Source organism: Nothobranchius furzeri, chromosome 9, assembly GCF_043380555.1.
Source record: "Nothobranchius furzeri strain GRZ-AD chromosome 9, NfurGRZ-RIMD1, whole genome shotgun sequence".
Classification (NCBI taxonomy): Eukaryota; Metazoa; Chordata; class Actinopteri; order Cyprinodontiformes; family Nothobranchiidae; genus Nothobranchius; species Nothobranchius furzeri.
In genome coordinates, this window is record NC_091749.1 from 12,695,067 (window position 1) to 12,716,968 (window position 21,902).

General features: G+C 44.7%; 1 protein-coding gene across 4 annotated transcripts; it reads left to right on the forward strand.

Moving 5' to 3' along the window:
- The first annotated feature begins 9,322 nt into the window (after positions 1-9,322).
- Positions 9,323-21,121, forward strand: LOC129156294 (uncharacterized). 4 transcript variants are annotated; one of them, XM_070554467.1, is made up of 3 exons: positions 9,323-10,030; positions 17,795-20,333; positions 20,656-21,121. In XM_070554467.1, the coding sequence occupies exon 2, from the start codon at positions 17,808-17,810 to the stop codon at positions 20,232-20,234; it is 2,427 nt and encodes an 808-aa protein (XP_070410568.1). In that variant the 5' UTR covers positions 9,323-10,030; positions 17,795-17,807; the 3' UTR covers positions 20,235-20,333; positions 20,656-21,121. The 4 variants fall into 4 exon arrangements, with proteins under 4 accessions (XP_070410568.1, XP_070410570.1, XP_070410569.1 ...); XM_070554469.1 differs by lacking the exon at positions 9,323-10,030 and having other exon boundaries at positions 16,021-20,333; positions 20,656-20,723; positions 20,797-21,121; XM_070554468.1 differs by lacking the exon at positions 9,323-10,030 and having other exon boundaries at positions 16,021-20,333; positions 20,656-20,723; positions 20,818-21,121.
- Positions 21,122-21,902: the final 781 nt, after the last annotated feature.

Consider the following 21,902-nt stretch of genomic DNA (forward strand, 5'->3'; position numbering starts at 1 on the left):
ATTGACACCAGATCCGGTGACCTTTGGGACATGGTTTGACCCCCTTAGGAAAGTGCTATCATCATGAAACATTCAGATCACTTACAACTCAATAGATTCTACCTTCTTGTAGCGTTTCAGCCTGATTGGACCTTGTTTTCACAAAAATGAACCCAGAATGATGTGAAATTGTGCTTCGTGCAACATAATTCTGGGTGCCATTTACAAACCATAAATGCTAATGACTCCATTCCTTTTTGTGGATTCCTTTTTGTGGTTGTAGGGGCTGTTGATTGGAGTACATTAAAACAAACCTGATCTCTCTAGGACATTCAGAAGCCAAGTTATAAGCCCACAAATGTGTAACTGGACTACTTCTTTAAATTGACACCAGATCTGGTGACCTTTGGGACATGGTTTGACCCCCTTAGGAAAGTGCTATCATCATGAAACGTTCAGATCACTTACAACTCAATAGATTCTACCTTCCTGTAACGTTTCAGCCTGATTGGACCTTGTTTTCACACAAATGAACCCAGAATGATGTGAAATTGTGCTTCGTGCAACATAATTCTGGGTGCCATTTAAAAACCATAAGTGCTAATGACTCCATTCCTTTTTGAGGTTGTAGGGGCTGTTGATTGGAGTACACTAAAACAAACCTGACCTCTCTAGGACATTCAGAAGCCAAGTTATAAGCCCTCAAATGTGTAACTGGACTATTTCTTTAAAGTGACACCAGGCCCGGTGACCTTTGGGACATGGTTTGACCCCCTATAGGAATGTGCGATCATCATGAAACGTTCAGATCACTTACAACTCAATAGATTCTACCTTCTTGTAACGTTTCAGCCTGATTGGACCTTGTTTTCACACAAATGGACCCAGAATGATGGGAAATTGTGTTTCGTGCAACATAATTCTGGGTGCCATTTACAAACCATAAGTGCTAATGACTCCATTCCTTTTTGTGGTTGTAGGGGCTGTTGGTTGGAGTACATTAAAACAAACCTGATCTCTGTAGGACATTCAGAAGCCAAGTAATAAGCCCACAAATGTGTAACTGGACTACTTCTTTAAATTGACACCAGATCCGGTGACCTTTGGGACATGGTTTGACCCCCTTAGGAAAGTGCTATCATCATGAAACGTTCAGATCATTTACAACTCAATAGATTCTACCTTCCTGTAACGTTTCAGCCTGATTGGACCTTGTTTTCACACAAATGAACCCAGAATGATGTGAAATTGTGCTTCGTGCAACATAATTCTGGGTGCCATTTACAAACCTTAAGTGCTAATGACTCCATTCCTTTTTGTGGTTGTAGGGGCTGTTGATTGGAGAACACTAAAACAAACCTGATCTCTCTAGGACATTAAGAAGCCAAGTTATAAGCCCACAAATGTGTAACTGGATTACTTCTTTAAATTGACACCAGATCCGGTGACCTTTGAAAAATGGTTTGACCCCCTTAGGAATGTGCGATCATCATGAAACGTTCAGATCACTTACAACTCAATAGATTCTACCTTCCTGTAACGTTTCAGCCTGATTGGACCTTGTTTTCACACAAATGGACCCAGAATGATGTGAAATTGTGCTTTGTGGAACATAATTCTGGGTGCCATTTACAAACCATAAGTGCTAATGACTCCATTCCTTTTTGTGGTTGTAGGGGCTGTTGATTGGAGTACACTAAAACAAACCTGATCTCTCTAGGACATTCAGAAGCCAAGTTATAAGCCCACAAATGTGTAACTGGACTACTTCTTTAAATTGACACCAGATCCGGTGACCTTAGGGACATGGTTTGACCCCCTTAGGAAAGTGCTATCATTATGAAACGTTCAGATCACTTACAACTCAATAGATTCTACCTTCCTGTAACGTTTCAGCCTGATTGGACCTTGTTTTCACACAAATGAACCCAGAATGATGTGAAATTGTGCTTCGTGCAACATAATTCTGGGTGCCATTTACAAACCATAAGTGCTAATGACTCCATTCCTTTTTGTGGTTGTAGGGGCTGTTGATTGGAGTACACTAAAACAAACCTAACCTCTCTAGGGCATTCTGAAGCCAAGTTATAAGCCCACAAATGTGTAACTGGACTACTTCTTTAAAGAGACACCAGATCCGGTGACCTTTGGGACATGGTTTGACCCCCTTAGGAAAGTGCTATCATCATGAAACGTTCAGATCACTTACAACTCAATAGATTCTACCTTCCTGTAACGTTTCAGCCTGATTGGACCTTGTTTTCACACAAATGGACCCAGAATGATGTGAAATTGTGCTTCGTGCAACATAATTCTGGGTGCCATTTACAAACCATAAGTGCTAATGACTCCATTCATTTTTGTGGTTGTAGGGGCTGTTGATTGGAGTACATTAAAACAAACCTGATCTCTCTAGGACATTCAGAAGCCAAGTTATAAGCCCACAAATATGTAACTGGACTACTTCTTTAAATTGACACCAGATCCGGTGACCTTTGGGACATGGTTTGTCCCCCTTAGGAAAGTGCTATCATCATCAAACGTTCGGATAACTTACAACTCAATAGGTTCTACCTTCTTGTAGCGTTTCAGCCTCATTGGACCTTGTTTTCACACAAATGGACCCAGAATGATGTGAAATTGTGCTTCGTGCAACATAATTCTGGGTGCCATTTACAAACCTTAAGTGCTAATGACTCCATTCCTTTTTGTGGTTGTAGGGGCTGTTGATTGGAGTACACTAAAACAAACCTGATCTCTCTAGGACAGTCAGAAGCCAAGTTATAAGCCCACAAATGTGTAACTGGACTACTTCTTTAAATTGACACCAGATCCGGTGACCTTTGGGACATGGTTTGACCCCCTATAGGAAAGTGCTATCATCATGAAACGTTCAGATCACTTACAACTCAATAGATTCTACCTTCCTGTAACGTTTCAGCCTGATTGGACCTTCTTTTCACACAAATGGACCCAGAATGATGTGAAATTGTGCTTCGTGCAACATAATTCTGGGTGCCATTTACAAACCATAAGTGCTAATGACTCCATTCCTTTTTGTGGTTGTAGGGGCTGTTGGTTGGAGTACATTAAAGCAAACCTGATCTATCTAGGACATTCAGAAGCCAAGTTATAAGCCCACAAATGTGTAACTGGACTACTTCTTTAAATTGACACCAGATCCTGTGACCTTTGGGACATGGTTTGACCCCCTTAGGAAAGTGCTATCATCATGAAACGTTCAGATCACTTACAACTCAATAGATTCTACCTTCCTGTAACGTTTCAGCCTGATTGGACCTTGTTTTCACACAAATGAACCCAGAATGATGTGAAATTGTGCTTCGTGCAACATAATTCTGGGTGCCATTTACAAACCATAAATGCTAATGACTCCATTCCTTTTTGTGGATTCCTTTTTGTGGTTGTAGGGGCTGTTGATTGGAGTACACTAAAACAAACCTGATCTCTCTAGGACATTCAGAAGCCAAGTTATAAGCCCACAAATGTGTAACTGGACTACTTCTTTAAATTGACACCAGATCTGGTGACCTTTGGGACATGGTTTGACCCCCTTAGGAAAGTGCTATCATCATGAAACGTTCAGATCACTTACAACTCAATAGGTTCTACCTTCTTGTAGCGTTTCAGCCTGATTGGACCTTGTTTTCACACAAATGGACCCAGAATGATGTGAAATTTTGCTTCGTGCAACATAATTCTGGGTGCCACTTACAAACCTTAAGTGCTAATGACTCCATTCCTTTTTGTGGTTGTAGGGGCTGTTGATTGGAGTACACTAAAACAAACCTGACCTCTCTAGGACATTCAGAAGCCAAGTTATAAGCCCTCAAATGTGTAACTGGACTATTTCTTTAAAGTGACACCAGGCCCGGTGACCTTTGGGACATGGTTTGACCCCCTATAGGAATGTGCGATCATCATGAAACGTTCAGATCACTTACAACTCAATAGATTCTACCTTCTTGTAACGTTTCAGCCTGATTGGACCTTGTTTTCACACAAATGGACCCAGAATGATGGGAAATTGTGTTTCGTGCAACATAATTCTGGGTGCCATTTACAAACCATAAGTGCTAATGACTCCATTCCTTTTTGTGGTTGTAGGGGCTGTTGGTTGGAGTACATTAAAACAAACCTGATCTCTCTAGGACATTCAGAAGCCAAGTTATAAGCCCACAAATGTGTAACTGGACTACTTCTTTAAATTGACACCAGATCCGGTGACCTTTGGGACATGGTTTGACCCCCTTAGGAAAGTGCTATCATCATGAAACGTTCAGATCACTTACAACTCAATAGATTCTACCTTCCTGTAACGTTTCAGCCTGATTGGACCTTGTTTTCACACAAATGAACCCAGAATGATGTGAAATTGTGCTTAGTGCAGCATAATTCTGGGTGCCATTTAAAAACCATAATTGCTAATGACTCCATTCCTTTTTGAGGTTGTAGGGGATGTTGATTGGAGTACACTAAAACAAACCTGATCTCTCTAGGATATTCAGAAGCCAAGTTATAAGCCCACAAAGGTGTAACTGGACTACTTCTTTAAATTGACACCAGATCCGGTGACCTTTGGGACATGGTTTGACCCCCTTAGGTAAGTGCTATCATCATGAAACGTTCAGATCACTTACAACTCAATAGATTCTACCTTCTTGTAGCGTTGCAGCCTGATTGGACCTTGTTTTCACACAAATGAACCCAGAATGATGTGAAATTGTGCTTCGTGCAACATAATTCTGGGTGCCATTTACAAACCATAAGTGCTAATGACTCCATTCCTTTTTGTGGATTCCTTTTTGTGGTTGTAGGGGCTGTTGATTGGAGTACACTAAAACAAACCTGATCTCTCTAGGACATTCAGAAGCCAAGTTATAAGCCCACAAATGTGTAACTGGACTACTTCTTTAAATTGACACCAGATCCGGTGACCTTTGGGACATGGTTTGACCCCCTTAGGAAAGTGCTATCATCATGAAACGTTCAGATCACTTACAACTCAATAGATTCTACCTTCCTGTAACGTTTCAGCCTGATTGGACCTTGTTTTCACACAAATGAACCCAGAATGATGTGAAATTGTGCTTCGTGCAACATAATTCTTGGTGCCATTTAAAAACCATAAGTGCTAATGACTCCATTCCTTTTTGTGGTTGTAGGGGCTGTTGATTGGAGTACAATAAAACAAACCTGACCTCTCTAGGACATTCAGAAGCCAAATTATAAGCCCACAAATGTGTAACTGGACTACTTCTTTAAAGTGACACCAGATCCGGTGACCTTTGGGACATGGTTTGACCCCCTTAGGAAAGTGCTATCATCATGAAACGTTCAGATCACTTAGAACTCAATAGATTCTACCTTCCTGTAACGTTTCAGCCTGATTGGAGCTTGTTTTCACACAAATGAACCCAGAATGATGTGAAATTGTGCTTCGTGCAACATAATTCTGGGCGCCATTTAAAAACCATAAGTTCTAATGTCTCCATTCCTTTTTGTGGTTGTAGGGGCTGTTGATTGGAGTACACTAAAACAAACCTGATCGCTCTAGGACATTCAGAAGCCAAGTTATAAGTCCACAAATATGTAACTGGACTACTTCTTTAAATTGACACCAGATCCGGTGACCTTTGGGACATGGTTTGACCCCCTTAGGAAAATGCTATCATCATGAAACGTTCAGATCACTTACAACTCAATAGATTCTACCTTCCTGTAACATTTCAGCCTGATTGCACCTTGTTTTCACACAAATGGACCCAGAATGATGTGAAATAGTGCTTCGTGCAACATAATACTGGGTGCCATTTACAATCCATAAGTGCTAATGACTCCATTCCTTTTTGTGGATTCCTTTTTGTGGTTGTAGGGGCTGTTGATTGGAGTACACTAAAACAAACCTGATCTCTCTAGGACATTCAGAAGCCAAGTTATAAGCCCACAAATGTGTAACTGGACTACTTCTTTAAATTGACACCAGATCTGGTGACCTTTGGGACATTGTTTGACCCCCTTAGGAAAGTGCTATCATCATGAAACGTTCAGATCACTTACAACTCAATAGATTCTACCTTCCTGTAACGTTTCAGCCTGATTGGACCTTGTTTTCACACAAATGAACCCAGAATGATGTGAAATTGTGCTTCGTGCAACATAATTCTGGGTGCCATTTAAAAACCATAAGTGCTAATGACTCCATTCCTTTTTGAGGTTGTAGGGGCTGTTGATTGGAGTACACTAAAACAAACCTGATCTCTCTAGGACATTCAGAAGCCAAGTTATAAGACCACAAATGTGTAACTGGACTACTTCTTTAAATTGACACCAGATCCGGTGACCTTTGGGACATGGTTTGACCCCCTTAGGAAAGTGCTATCATCATGAAACGTTCAGATCACTTACAACTCAATAGATTCTACCTTCCTGTAACGTTTCAGCCTGATTGGACCTTGTTTTCACACAAATGAACCCAGAATGATGTGAAATTGTGCTTAGTGCAGCATAATTCTGGGTGCCATTTAAAAACCATAATTGCTAATGACTCCATTCCTTTTTGAGGTTGTAGGGGATGTTGATTGGAGTACACTAAAACAAACCTGATCTCTCTAGGATATTCAGAAGCCAAGTTATAAGCCCACAAAGGTGTAACTGGACTACTTCTTTAAATTGACACCAGATCCGGTGGCCTTTGGGACATGGTTTGACCCCCTTAGGAAAGTGCTATCATCATGAAACGTTCAGATCATTTACAACTCAATAGATTCTACCTTCTTGTAGCGTTGCAGCCTGATTGGACCTTGTTTTCACACAAATGAACCCAGAATGATGTGAAATTGTGCTTCGTGCAACATAATTCTGGGTGCCATTTACAAACCATAAGTGCTAATGACTCCATTCCTTTTTGTGGATTCCTTTTTGTGGTTGTAGGGGCTGTTGATTGGAGTACACTAAAACAAACCTGATCTCTCTAGGACATTCAGAAGCCAAGTTATAAGCCCACAAATGTGTAACTGGACTACTTCTTTAAATTGACACCAGATCCGGCGACCTTTGGGACATGGTTTGACCCCCTTAGGAAAGGTCTATCATCATGAAACGTTCAGATCACTTACAACTCAATAGATTCTACCTTCCTGTAACGTTTCAGCCTGATTGGACCTTGTTTTCACACAAATGAACCCAGAATGATGTGAAATTGTGCTTCGTGCAACATAATTCTGGGCGCCTTTTAAAAACCATAAGTGCTAATGTCTCCATTCCTTTTTGTGGTTGTAGGGGCTGTTGATTGGAGTACACTAAAACAAACCTGATCGCTCTAGGACATTCAGAAGCCAAGTTATAAGTCCACAAATATGTAACTGGACTACTTCTTTAAATTGACACCAGATCCGGTCACCTTTGGGACATGGTTTGACCCCCTTAGGAAAGTGCTATAATCATGAAACGTTCAGATCACTTACAACTCAATAGATTCTACCTTCCTGTAACATTTCAGCCAGATTGCACCTTGTTTTCACACAAATGGACCCAGAATGATGTGAAATAGTGCTTCGTGCAACATAATACTGGGTGCCATTTACAATCCATAAGTGCTAATGACTCCATTCCTTTTTGTGGTTGTAGGGACTGTTGATTGGAGTACACTAAAACAAACCTGATCTCTCTAGGACATTCAGAAGCCAAGTTATAAGCCCACAAATGTGTAACTGGACTACTTCTTTAAATTGACACCAGATCCGGTGACCTTTGGGACATGGTTTGACCCCCTTAGGAAAGTGCTATCATCATGAAACGTTCAGATCACTTACAACTCAATAGATTCTACCTTCTTGTAGCGTTTCAGCCTGATTGGACCTTGTTTTCACACAAATGAACCCAGAATGATGTGAAATTGTGCTTCGTGCAACGTAATTCTGGGTGCCATTTACAAACCATAAGTGCTAATGACTCCATTCCTTTTTGTGGTTGTAGGGGCTGTTGATTGGAGTATACTAAAACAAACCTGATCTCTCAGGGACATTCAGAGGCCAAGTTATAAGCCCACAAATGTGTAACTGGACTACTTCTTTAAAGAGACACCAGGCCCGGTGACCTTTGGGACATGGTTTTACCCCCTATAGGAATGTGCGATCATCTTGAAACGTTCAGATAATTACAACTCAATACGTTCTACCTTCTTGTAGCGTTTCAGCCTGATTGGACCTTGTTTTCACACAAATGGACCCAGAATGATGGGAAATTGTGCTTCGTGCAACATAATTCTGGGTGCCATTTACAAACCATAAGTGCTAATGACTCCATTCCTTTTTGTGGTTGTAGGGGCTGTTGGTTGGAGTACATTAAAACAAACCTGATCTCTCTAGGACATTCAGAAGCCAAGTTATAAGCCCACAAATGTGTAACTGGACTACTTCTTTAAATTGACACCAGATCCGGTGACCTTTGGGACATGGTTTGACCCCCTTAGGAAAGTGCTATCATCATGAAACGTTCAGATCACTTACAACTCAATAGATTCTACCTTCCTGTAACGTTTCAGCCTTATTGGACCTTGTTTTCACACAAATGAATCCAGACTGATGTGAAATTGTGCTTCGTGCAACATAATTCTGGGTGCCATTTACAAACCCATAAGTGCTAATGACTCCATTCCTTTTTGTGGTTGTAGGGGCTGTTGATTGGAGTATACTAAAAAAAAACCTGATCTCTCAGGGACATTCAGAGGCCAAGTTATAAGCCCACAAATGTGTAACTGGACTACTTCTTTAAAGAGACACCAGGCCCGGTGACCTTTGGGACATGGTTTGACCCCCTTAGGAAAGTGCTATCATCATGAAACGTTCAGATCACTTACAACTCAATAGATTCTACCTTCTTGTAGCGTTGCAGCCTGATTGGACCTTGTTTTCACACAAATGAACCCAGAATGATGTGAAATTGTGCTTCGTGCAACATAATTCTGGGTGCCATTTACAAACCATAAGTGCTAATGACTCCATTCCTTTTTGTGGATTCCTTTTTGTGGTTGTAGGGGCTGTTGATTGGAGTACAGTAAAACAAACCTGATCTCTCTAGGACATTCAGAAGCCAATTTATAAGCCCACAAATGTGTAACTGGACTACTTCTTTAAATTGACACCAGATCTGGTGACCTTTGGGACATGGTTTGACCCCCTTAGGAAAGTGCTATCATCATGAAACGTTCAGATCACTTACAACTCAATAGATTCTACCTTCCTGTAACGTTTCAGCCTGATTGGACCTTGTTTTCACACAAATGAACCCAGAATGATGTGAAATTGTGCTTCGTGCAACATAATTCTGGGTGCCATTTAAAAACTGTTGAATAAAGATTTTCGATTCCTCCAGACCTGTCTTATTATATAATAGCAGTTCTGGATTACATCTCAAATCTGTATGTTAGTGAAACCAGGCTTCAGGGTTCAGCTAGAGGTCTGTGTGTGGTGATTTGACTCCTGATCTCATGCTGCCATAAATGATGTGTGTGTTTCAACTAATCTGCTATCCATGACAAATTTATGTTGTAGTTTAACCTTGTATCGACTTTTTATGGTGTAGCCTAGGATGTGATAAGAACTTCAGGGACACGTATAGAGATGTTTATGTTTGACTTCCTTTGATCTGAGCTGAAGAAGGAAGAAGGAGGAGGGAAGACCCCCGCCCATCTGACTGATACCGGAGGGGGCTGGGAGAGGACCCAAGGCCGGAGAATGTTTCCGAGGCAGGGGTTGCCATGGAGACGGAAGGGGGGCTAGGAGGAGAGAGTTGAGGAGAATAAAAGGGTGAGGGCTCCGTGGAGAGGGGGTCGGTCTGGGGCTTTTTGGGTGTTTGGGAAGAGTTCGGAGGACAACTGTAACGGTTGAGTGATCTGACCCGCTGCGTCGGGAAATCTGGAATATTTTTACTTCATCATATAAAATAAAATATTTGCTCCTTCATATAAGGGGCTTTAAACGGAATTTCCAGCCTGGGGTCTCCAATCGTGTCGTGTAACAGCTGAAAGGTGAGGCGCTGGTTACTTTTTGATCCCGCTCCAAGAGGTTTACATTTAAACTTAAAGTCTTTAACCTGGGCATAGCATAAGCTGCAGGTGACTGAGTTGTGGTGAAGTTATAACAAGAGTCTTCCTTTGTGCTGCTAAAGTATGTTTGCCAGAATCTAAATCTAGGTAAAGATGATCGCTGATTAGCTCACAGAGGTGTAATGTCAGACTGGAGTCACGCTCACGCACAAATAGAATTAAAAAGTCAACCCTGAGACGTAGTGTTTATTAAAGAGTCAGCTAGTTTGGGAGGATGACTTGTAACATGGCGCCCAATAACGTGGGGCTGTGATTTCGCAGTTGAGTAGAAAACAACCTGTTGTGAGCTTAGAAAGTCCGGAACTGGGAAAATTGTCCGCAAGGGCGGACAATTTGTCCCTAAGGAGCCGGCTATATTGGCCGAAGGGGGCCGTTTAGGGAGCCTATGAGTTTAGATTCTGAAGTCCAGTAGCTGGAAGTGTGTTGGAACGCACTGGTCCGGTTGGATCGGTTCCGTAGAAGTGCGTTTCTCTCCACCAGGTGCACACGGCGCAAAGGGGTTTTGTGAGAACCTCTTAGCAGAATTCTCACACGCAGGAAAGTGAGGGGCCTCGTAAAAGATTCTCACAAAGTAGAATTAAATCGCAGGTTGCAATTCCTGACCTCGTGGACGTAATCCGGGGCAGAACAGCTAAGTTGCTGCTGGTGTGTGTGCACGCACACCCTGCCTTTAAAGGACAACGATTTTGATGCGAAGTGATCTTTATGAGTAAAGGTACTCGTGTAACTGAGGGAAATTTAGGGATGGCTGCAGTGAGCGAATATGGCTCAGGGGAGGAAGAACGCGGGGAGAGAATGGCTGATACTGAGAGCTTGTGGGCTCGTGATGACCCAGCTAGAGTGCGAGCAATATTTTCTGACTATTCCAAGGTGTGTTTCGAGCCTCCAGCATCATTGGTGAATGCAATTAATGTGAACGGTACATCAGAAACTGGTGTTGCGCTGGCGATAAAGCGCAGGTATCCACCAAGTCATGATGCTATCATGGCTCAGAATCCTCCATTTACTATAGGCAATGTAATGACGTACAGACGGTCTGCGATCGAAGCTGGGGATGGGGTACGTGAAATATTACATATAGTAATTGATCCATGTGCACCGGGAACTCCTCATGATGTGCAAGTTGAGCAATTAACTAGATGGTATGACTGTGTGAGAGGAGCAAGTAACACGGGGCATGTGGCTACCTGTTTGCTGGGGACAGGAGAATTTGAACATACCATTAGAGCCTCACTGGAAGCATTAAAAGCTGTAATAAATGTGGACACTGAATATTTGGACCGTGGTTCTGACCACGGAGAGTTTGTTTAGAGCAGCATGCCAAGAGCTGAACTTAAAGGAGTGGCGTCCATACAGAGCTGCTTCACACGCTCCGTTACAGCTGTATCCCGACCCACAACCCCCACCTGTCTATGGTGAAGTGGTAACACCAGCCAGATTTGAACCTGTGAATAAAGATTATAGAGATGGCATCTCTTCATCTGAAGAAAGTGGTAATGAGTCGGGAAACAGTTCTGAGAATGGATCAGATGACCCAGCCAGCGCTTGGGTGACGGATATATCAGCGCTAGAAGCGCAGTTAAAGCAAGGGACATATTCTTCTGGTCTCTCCTCCGGGTTGATCATGCTGGAGGGAGACTTGGGGGCTAGAACCCTCCCGGCACCTGAATGGGTCTTGTCTGTTCTTGTAAAACCAGGTACAAATCTCTGTCGGGTCCCTGCGCTGGCACCCATAAGGCGCCTGGCAGGGAGAAAAGCTGTTAAGAGCTGGGGACTCTATGAGCCTGCAGGTGGGACTCCGGTATGGTTAGACCCAGGAGAGTCAGCCATGAGAGCTATTGTGGTCATTTCTAACGCTGTGGGCTCAACTCCCAGAAGTGAGTTGAAGCGCTGGCGGATACAAACGGAACGAGCTGTGCAGGCTGCAGACTTACGACCTTCTAGGGTGATTTTTTACCTGAGAAGTACAAAAGATGTGATGTTGCAAACTCATAACAGAGATGATATGGTGTATGCAGCTATAACCAGTCAGTGGGCTGGCAGAGTGTATGAGCCTGCCATCTGGCTACACAAAATGGAAACTGCAGCAAGGGCTCTTGCTGATAGGAAACAAGCAGACCTGGACAACCTCCCACGGAAGGAAGTGACATGGGCTGCTTCTCACACACCTGTGGGTGCGAGGTTTGGACCTCCTAATAGAAGTCCACATGACCATGCCAGGGCAGAACCTTCAGCACCAAGGCCATTAACCCCATCCGCGCCTGTTTGGGCCCCGATAGCGCATTCCACAGGAATGACACCTACTGGTATGAGTGGGCTTCAATACCATCGCCCCTCACCCATCTATTCTGGGGACAGCTCTCACCCATTATGTCACTCAAGTAGTGATGAGGAAGAGAGGAGGAAGACGTGGATTGGGCCTGAGGGGGGTGTTGAAGGCAGAGCATTGAAGAATAAGAGGAAAACTGTGCCAAAAGCACATGCTGCAAGATACAATCAAAATGACCCCCCTTTCTCTGGGCCGTGGTACTGTGGCTTCAGACCTCTCACTGAGGGGGATGGTGAGCCAGAGGTGTTAAATAATCTGCCTGGTTGGTACTCTGCAAGGGGGGAGGCAAATGTGATTAGACATGCCAAAACCAGTATGGATGTTAAACAACAACCAAACTGGACTGAGCCTTTTAAGAATCAGTTCCTTAGCAGTGGCTATGATTTTTATCGAAGTGGCTGCATTCAAAGGGACTGTGACGTGGAAGCAGAACACAGAGCGGGCAGTAACCCCCACCCTTCCACTTCTCAGGAATGTGAAGGAGGGGTGCAAGTTAGACCCACCGTTGCAGATCAAACTCTGGTAGGAAGAGCCGGATGTCTCTCGGCCCTGGCCAGCCTTATGCCTGATAGGAAGATGGGAGAGCCACAGACCCGTTACCTTACACGTTTGAGGCAGGCTGGCTTGAAAAATGAGGATTTAGCAGATCCGAGCATGATTGATCTCCTGCGGCTGAAGCAGGGTGTGAGATTGCCAAGGGCAGAGATAATGGCTGAGTTAACCGTATCCCGGGTACCAGGACGTGACTTAGTGGACGAATCTATAGATCGTTTGGTGGAGGAAGTGAAGAGAAAATTGATACCTCTGAGGACGGCTATGTTGTCTGTGCAAGAGGAAGGAGCAACGGTCATAAAACAGGAACGAATGTTAGCATCACTTCCTGACGCGGAGTCTCTCGCTGTTAAATGGAAAAGTTTGACAAAAAGTGAGCAGATTAGAAAAATGGATAATTGGGAACTCAAAAGACAGATGAGAGATCAGTCAAAAAACGCGAAACCCCCCCTGGAGACGAGATCAGACGGCCAGGGGGGAGCAGAATCGGCTCGCTCACAGAGGCGAGGGAGGGAGATGGAGAGTCAGGGAGGAGACCCATACAGAAGGGGTCTCAGGGAGAACGGACCGGGGGACCGACAACGCCCAGGTCCGCGGGGGTTACCGGCAGATTGGATTCCGGCAGACGAGTATGCAAAATTAACGCCGGAACAACGATCTGCTCATCGCCGTATGAGGGAGGAAAGGTCGAGGAGGCTCCCAGTGGAGTCTCAATCATCCCAAGTGAATACCCAAACTACAGATTCACCCTCGCCGAGGCAATAGATGCCATCACGAAGGTGGCACACGTAGAGTATCCTTGGCTGGTTTGTGTGTACAGAGGATTGAAATTCGTCATTGATACTGGAGCTAACATGTCTGGTTTGGAAGAAACGCATGATGCAATAGAGGTTAATGAGTTACGATCAGCACGTCTAGCAGATGGGTCAGATATCGATTTCCAACCCGTGTTCAATGACAAACTGCCCGCTCTATGCATGCCTGCGCCGAAAGATGCTAGTTGGTTGTGCATTTCAGACTTGGTGGAGCTTGTGCAAAATAATCTGTCTGATTTTACTCATCCAGCAAGCCTTGCGCCAGATCATGATTTTCGGGTGGTGGTGAGAGGAGCTGTGGTAGATGTGGATAAAGAAATGGACAGGATTGTTCAGGGAGCTTTGATTGATGATAAACAAAAAGCCCTTCTCAGACACGAGCTAAAAACTATTAACTTTGCAAAAAATAAAAATGACTGTGGATTGTACAAAGGTGAGCCATATGTAATCAGAGCTACCCCTCCCCCGCGTGTACCTCAGTATCCAATAAGGAGGGGGATGGAGGATTTGAACGAGTTACTCGTTGACCTAACACGTCAGGGTGTTCTGGAAGAGGTGAAAGAGAGCCTCACAGTGACACCTATCCAAATGGTGCCTAAACCGAACGGCAAATATCGGTTGGTACATGATTTGAGAGCGTTGAATGAACGAACTGTTCCAGACCTGAGATATAAAGTGAACCCTCAGAGGGCCCGGACGCAGGTGCGCCCTGGGAGATACAAAAGCAGTCTGGATTTGGCAAACGGATTCTGGTCGGTACCAATTTCTGTGGAATCCCAGAAGCTAACAGGTTTCCAGGTGGGAAATAAGACCTTTGTCTGGAAGAGACTGCCTCAGGGGTTCATCAATTCGGGAAATGTGTTTCAGTCGATCATAGAAGATGTGTTACAAGGAGAAGACGTCGTGATCTATATAGATGACATCTTGCTGACAAACGACGACCCTGAGCTTTTGCTCAGAGACTCTTTGCGTGTGATGAGGAAACTGAGTGAAGCAGGGTTTCTGATTGCCCTGGACAAGACTCAGCTGGTGACTCAGGACATAAAGTTTCTGGGCTATCAGTACACTCCTGAAGGGAAAGAGGTGGATGTGACAGTTTTTGAGAACATCACACTGCCAAAAACCCTGTTACAGCTTGAAGGGGTAGTGGGAAAGCTGGGGTTTTTTGTTGAAAATATACCACAGCTGTCAGAGAAAATGCAGTCCCTCCAAGCCTTAAAGCGAGGGCTCAGGAGCAGACTGGGGGGACGATTAATAACTAATGACCGTGCGCTTACATCAGAGGAGATTCAGAGAGTGAGAGAGGTCATTGAGTTTTGCAAAAACAATCATTGTGCTTTGGAGCACAGGGACACAGAGAAACCGCTCTGGATCAGAACGGATAAACGTGACGATGGGTTCACGGTGTATGCTGGAAATGATGGGTCTGAGCGCGCGGTTGCCATGTGGGATTCTACATGGAAAGGCCCAGAACGTGACAAGTTTCTCCCATGGGAGAGAGAACTTGCAGCTTGGCATAAATATTTGTTTCCCATCCTGTGGTTAGCTGATGGTCAACCTGTGTTACTGTACACGAGGGAACCAGAGCTTTGGAACTTCACATCCACTCACATGATTCCTGGCAAAGCCCTCACGTCCAGGAATGAGAAATGGGATGCGATGTTGCTTGACCCCACCATTTCACTGATCCCGGAGGGATCTGATGTGAAACTTAAGAAAAGAAAGGAGAGTGACCCTCCTAGGGACCCCGAGAAGGGCGTCACCTACTACACGGATGGGTCTAAAACCCAGGATGATGTTATGGCATTCTGGGCATGGATTAAATATGTAAATAACAAGAAGACCTCTCAGAGAAAGGGGAGGATTGCAGGTTCTGCTCAGAAAGCAGAGCTCACAGCTATTTTGGAAGCTATGGTACACCATGTGCGGACGCATGGGAAATCTCCTGCGCTGATCATCACTGACAGCGAATGGGTGTGTAAAGGGGTGAACAATGAACTCCCCACATGGGAGAAGCATGGGATGACTAAGGGTCAGGCTGGAGGTCCTGTGAAATTCACAGACGAGTGGGCTTTGATCGCTAACTGTCTAAGAAAAGGTAACTTCCAGGTTCGACACTAGCCGGCTCACACACTGAGTGACACCTCTGCTGCCAGAGGAAATGCTGCGGTGGACAGGCTGGTGCAGGCAAGAATGGTGAGACTGGTTTTGCATGACAGTACAGAGTCTGACCACGACCTGGTGAAGAAGCTGCATGAAACTTTGGGGCACCCTGGTTTTCAAAGGCTGAAGAAGTGGTGCTTGCAGAATGCAGTTTGCATCCCCCATTTGGACTCTGTGCTGAGAGATGTTAAATCACACTGCGCTCTATGCTTAGAGCTGGGTAAACAACCCACAGAGAAAGTGGTTGGTGACCGTATTGGTCCAGAAGGCTTGACCTCTGTCTCTTGTGACATTGGAGAGCTGAAGAGAACACAAAAGGGCAACAAGTATTTCCTGGTGGTCAAAGGGAACAGGGGGGAGAATATAGGGGGTATGTTCCCTTTGCCCAATATGACAGCAGGAAGGATTGCAGATTGCCTAGCGAGAATAATGGTGTGTTATCCACAAATAAAAGCTATCAGGATGGATAATGCACCACATTTCAAAAATAAAGTTGTTCTGGAGCTACTGGAGAATGAAGGACTAATAATCCAGTGGTCCATCCCTTACAAGCCACACACAAATGGAGTGGCTGAGAGAGCAGTTCGCACCGTTAAAGAGGCGATAAAAACCTTGAACTTGAAGGAATGGGATTCTCCAGGTGCAGTTCTGGCTGTTAATAGGGCTCTATTAGAACAGCCTTTAAGACAAGAATCTGCTAAAGACACACCCTCTGTCTCTCCACAGGGAGAACAAGAGAGAAGCTTCCTGCATAAAAGACCCCAGGATGGAAAAGTTGAAAAGATTGAGGGGAACCAGGAAGGTAACACAATCAGATGTGCAACCCCTAACCAGAAAACAGTCTGGCTTGGAGACTGTAAAGAAGTGGGTCCCACTAAATGAAGGGGGAATTTCATCCCCAATATGGCTGCTGAGTGCATCAAGTTCAGGGGGGATTACATTAGGTAAAGTACGAGGGCGAAGTTGTGATGAGGAGTGCTTCAGCTGGTCAGTTTACAGACCGGGTACATGCGCAAACTGTGGCAATGAGGTTGCTGAGATAAGGTGGGAAGGCCCGAGATTTCTTAAAGACAAAGTTCTGAGAAAAAATCCTTCACCCACAAACGTTGTGGAATTACATGGTGTGATGAAAGTGGCGTGGTGTGGAGATTGTTGGATGAGTAAAGCAGGCAAAACAAGAATTGGTCGTCTGGATCATCATAGTGTTGATGAATCTAGAAAATGTTGCAGAGTGGACAAAGGAAGACTCTCCAGTTGTTCCAGTTCATGTGGGGTGCGAATTTACCCTGTGGTGTTGCTGGTTCCTGAGATGAGTCACCTGTCAGGCTTGACGTGCTCCCAGGCATATTGGGAGAATTGCTTTAAAGAGATAGTGTGTACTAGAAAGGGAGGGAGTTTGAGTGAAACTTTCTCACCTTGGGGAAAGGTGCTGTGGGAAGCTACTGAACCACAGCTGTGTTGGAGAGACAGGCGAGGCAAGTTTCCTGTAACCACTGACGAGTGGGAAAGGAGACAGGTTCGTCATGAGACAACAGATAAGGATTGGTACACCTCAGCTACTGTACCAACATGTAATGACTTGTCAATAACCAGAAGTCAGACGCAAGTATTAGTTAAAACAAAAAAAGGCTGGAAGAAGCTGGATGTCTGGAGAGACTCACTCAAGAAGAGTGATGGTGTTTTAATAGCAGTAAACTTGGAGTGGGATCGGCACGCGGAGACCCCCAGGCTATTTACAAGGGACACCGTGGCTGCGCCAAGGCCACAGGTGGATTAAGAAAAATGTGTATGATGAAGCTCTCTGCCTAATTCTCCTCGTCTCTACAGGCAGCAGAGATTCATGGATTCCTGCGGAGAGTGGGAGGAGGAGGAGCTAGATCGGCTCCTCACACGACCTCCTGATAAGACTTGCTGGGAGAGTTGGAGAGGAGGTATCTTATGTTGTATCGGCTTATTAATCTGTGTGGTAGCGATATCTTTTATCTCAATGCCTGTTTCACGAGTTGTAACACTCAAGACCACGGCTGTGGTTAAAGGGTGGGTTCACAAGCGACCAGGAACCCTAGACCTGCCTAGAGTGTCGTGCTTGACTCCTCACGAGGAGAACTTTAATGCCACTCAGTGGATGGAATATTGTAAGGCTGTTACACAGGGCTGTCCAATCCCTGATCCAGGCGAGGCCTGTAGCCCCACATCTACCGGCTGGCTGATGTGGTTAGAACAGCTCAATAATGTCACCGACAGCCATAACTCAACTTATGGGCTGTTAGGATGGGAGGAAGGAAAGCTTAAAGTGTGGGATTTCACAGTTGATGTACAACCTGTGGAATGTATTACTAAAATCTACCATTTTGGGGTACTAACTGTCTGGGGAGAATATATAACTGGTTTTGATAAGGTTTCTGATTGCATGATATTCAGACTCCTTGCGTTCCCGAATGGAACTGCAGCTGGGAATGATAGCTGGGCAATGGAGGGGGGTTCCCTACCCCCCATGTCGCAGCTGATTGCTCCACAAGACGCAGACACGGCTGTGACCCCTCACTTGAGGAGGCAGACGCGTGCTGCTAAAGAGCAGACGAAAGGCCACAGGCTTCCTAGTCCACAGAGTATTTGGTTGGACAGAACCAAAGCTTTTTCAGCTTACAAAATGATCCCTTTAGGAAAGGGAAAACAACTGTTACCCATGACATTGCATGTAACCCCAAAGGGAGTTAAATTAAACTTCATTCATGCTCCGCATGTGCTGAACAGGAGCTTGATAGATGGAATGACAGAATATTTTATGATCATCCCACGTCTGGCCTGGGACAAAGGAGAGGCGGATAGCGTGTGGAGATGTATTAAGAAATTAACTAGTGACCCAAAATACCCCAGAACATGGTGGAATAATTATATATGGAAGTTAATGTCCTTAGGTGGACATGTACGAGGTCCTTTTCCTGGTATGATTCCGAAAACGAGTCATGATGCATGGCTTGTGAATAGCACATCGAAGAGATGGGCTCTGAATGTGTCATATGAAATGTGGACGGAGGATGTTCATGGCTTAATGGGACATTTTGCCCCGAACGGGTTCGATAAGCCAGGGCGAGTGACAGAGTACGATGTCCTTTTTGGACAATGGTGGGCTACCAATCTGACAGAAGGGGTGTTAGAATGCAGGCCTAAAGAGAGACTCGGCTCTACAATCTTTTGGATGGCTAATTTACTGGCGTTGTTGAACCCAGCTACAGTCCCAACGATTAAAGATGTAAATGTGAAAAAAGGTGTAAATATGACTCCTCCGTTCGTGAGGATGGAGAAACATGGCAGTTTAATAGAACTGACTATGGTCCGATCTCAAGGTCCGCATCTAGATGATTTGTACTCCACCCCAGCTTATTCAAAGTTTCGGTTTATGAATATGACATGGGGGCATTATACTGGAGAGCTGCGAGACTTGGAGTATGATTATGCGTATCGCGAACAAGCTTTACGATTCAGGGAAGCACATTGGGTGCGAAATTCTCTGTTAACCAGGTGGTGTAGGTCTGATGCGTGCTTCAGAACTTTGGCCCAGCCCGCTACGAAAATTGCTGTTAGAAATGGGAAAAATGTGTATAATCCTTATGAACTGGGCGGCTTTGTTGACCCTCACGGTTACCCCCACTGGTGGCACTCAAATTGGAGCAGCTACGTCGTCTGGGACTCAGAGAATTTCCCATCATTAGGAGTAGGATGGGGTTACTTTGCCAACTCGAAAGGCCCCAAGGCTTGTTTTTGTCAGGAGGACATAGATGCTGTTGAATACAGGAGCGACTTGGGTATATGGCCCTTTCAAGCATGGATTCCTGTTGGTGGGGGTCGTTGGGAGCAGAACTGTTCTGGTTCCTTTCATTTTCCCAATCGGACAGGCACATGTTGGTTGAGTGAAAGAGCTAGGATGTCTGATTGGGAATTTGTCCAGAAGGGTTTTAAAATTATTGGCCAAGGATTAACCTTAGGTATCAGAGAGGCCGTTAAGGTGGTCGCCCAGGGAGCAATGGGTGTTGCCTCTCTGATAATCTCTGAATTATGGGTTTACGCCAAGGTCCCTGTGATCGTAGGAGGGGTCCTGGTGATGTTATCTGTTTGTGTTAAACTCATGCATCTTTTGAAGTGTTTTGCCAGCTGCAACAGGAGATCTGCTAATCAGCCCCGATGGCAGGAGGAAGGGCCTCCTGAGTCAATTAGATTGGGACCACGTGGACGCCGGGCACTCAGGAACAGAGCTGCACGCAGGTAGCATCTCGCTTGAAGAGAAAGTTCTCAAGGTATCATGGCCCGTGCAGAATCTCCACGTGAGGTATTTGGAGAAGCAGATGAGGATGTGCTGATTACCTCGGTAAGACTGTATCTATTGGGTTAATCTTACCGGCGAGATATGCTAATATTAGACGCACAAGAGGCCTAACTGAGGACTCTTGGAATGATGATGTGATAACTTCTGCTTAATGCATGATGAGAGAATGATTGGTACATCCTGTTATCTGATCAGGATGGAAAGGCCCACTTATTCATTGTGGTTACTAATTTGCATGCTGTAACTTGTGTAATTCCTGCGGGAAGCAGTGAAGACCTGTGACCTGCATTAGAGGTCTCTAGGATTTTTACATACCTATTAGTGGCATGTTTGATATCATTATATGGATGTGTTGTACTAACAGAATTAATGATGAAGAAGTGTCTGGCTGCATTTTGTGAGAAAGACCTGACCTCAAGTTCACAGAGGATGGTAGGGTGCTGCTGACCCCTAGTGGGGTCATAAAGGTCATGTGTGACTGGTACCAGAACCAAGGTCTGTTTAGTGTCTCTGTGTGTGTTTTTAGGTTGATGAATCAGAGGATCTATTGCCTGGCCCAGACTCTCAGGAGATGCTGGTGCTGCCACCCAGTGGACAGAAGCCGCTGGTGAACAAGCGACGTCAGCCTGGGGTGATGCCACCCAAGAGAGTTTCACTTTACGGGCTGGTGGATGGTAAACCTGTAAGGATAAACCCGAATGGACCGTGGAATGCACATGTTTGGGAACGTATTGTGTTGGTCTCTGATGGTACCAGTCATAAAGGGACTCGAGTGGCGAGGAGGGAGAAGATTCTTCAGAGAATTACACGCTCGACTACAATCCATAAGTGCTAATGACTCCATTCCTTTTTGTGGTTGTAGGGGCTGTTGATTGGAGTACACTAAAACAAACCTGATCTCTCTAGGACATTCAGAAGCCAAGTTATAAGCCCACAAATGTGTAACTGGACTACTTCTTTAAATTGACACCAGATCCGGTGACCTTTGGGACATGGTTTGACCCCCTTAGGAAAGTGCTATCATCATGAAACGTTCAGATCACTTACAACTCAATAGATTCTACCTTCCTGTAACGTTTCAGCCTGATTGGACCTTGTTTTCACACAAATGAACCCAGAATGATGTGAAATTGTGCTTCGTGCAACATAATTCTGGGTGCCATTTAAAACCCATAAGTGCTAATGACTCCATTCCTTTTTGTGGTTGTAGGGGCTGTTGATTGGAGTATACTAAAACAAACCTGATCTCTCAGGGACATTCAGAGGCCAAGTTATAAGCCCACAAATGTGTAACTGGACTACTTCTTTAAAGAGACACCAGGCCCGGTGACCTTTGGGACATGGTTTGACCCCCTTAGGAAAGTGCTATCATCATGAAACGTTCAGATCACTTACAACTCAATAGATTCTACCTTCTTGTAGCGTTGCAGCCTGATTGGACCTTGTTTTCACACAAATGAACCCAGAATGATGTGAAATTGTGCTTCGTGCAACATAATTCTGGGTGCCATTTACAAACCATAAGTGCTAATGACTCCATTCCTTTTTGTGGATTCCTTTTTGTGGTTGTAGGGGCTGTTGATTGGAGTACACTAAAACAAACCTGATCTC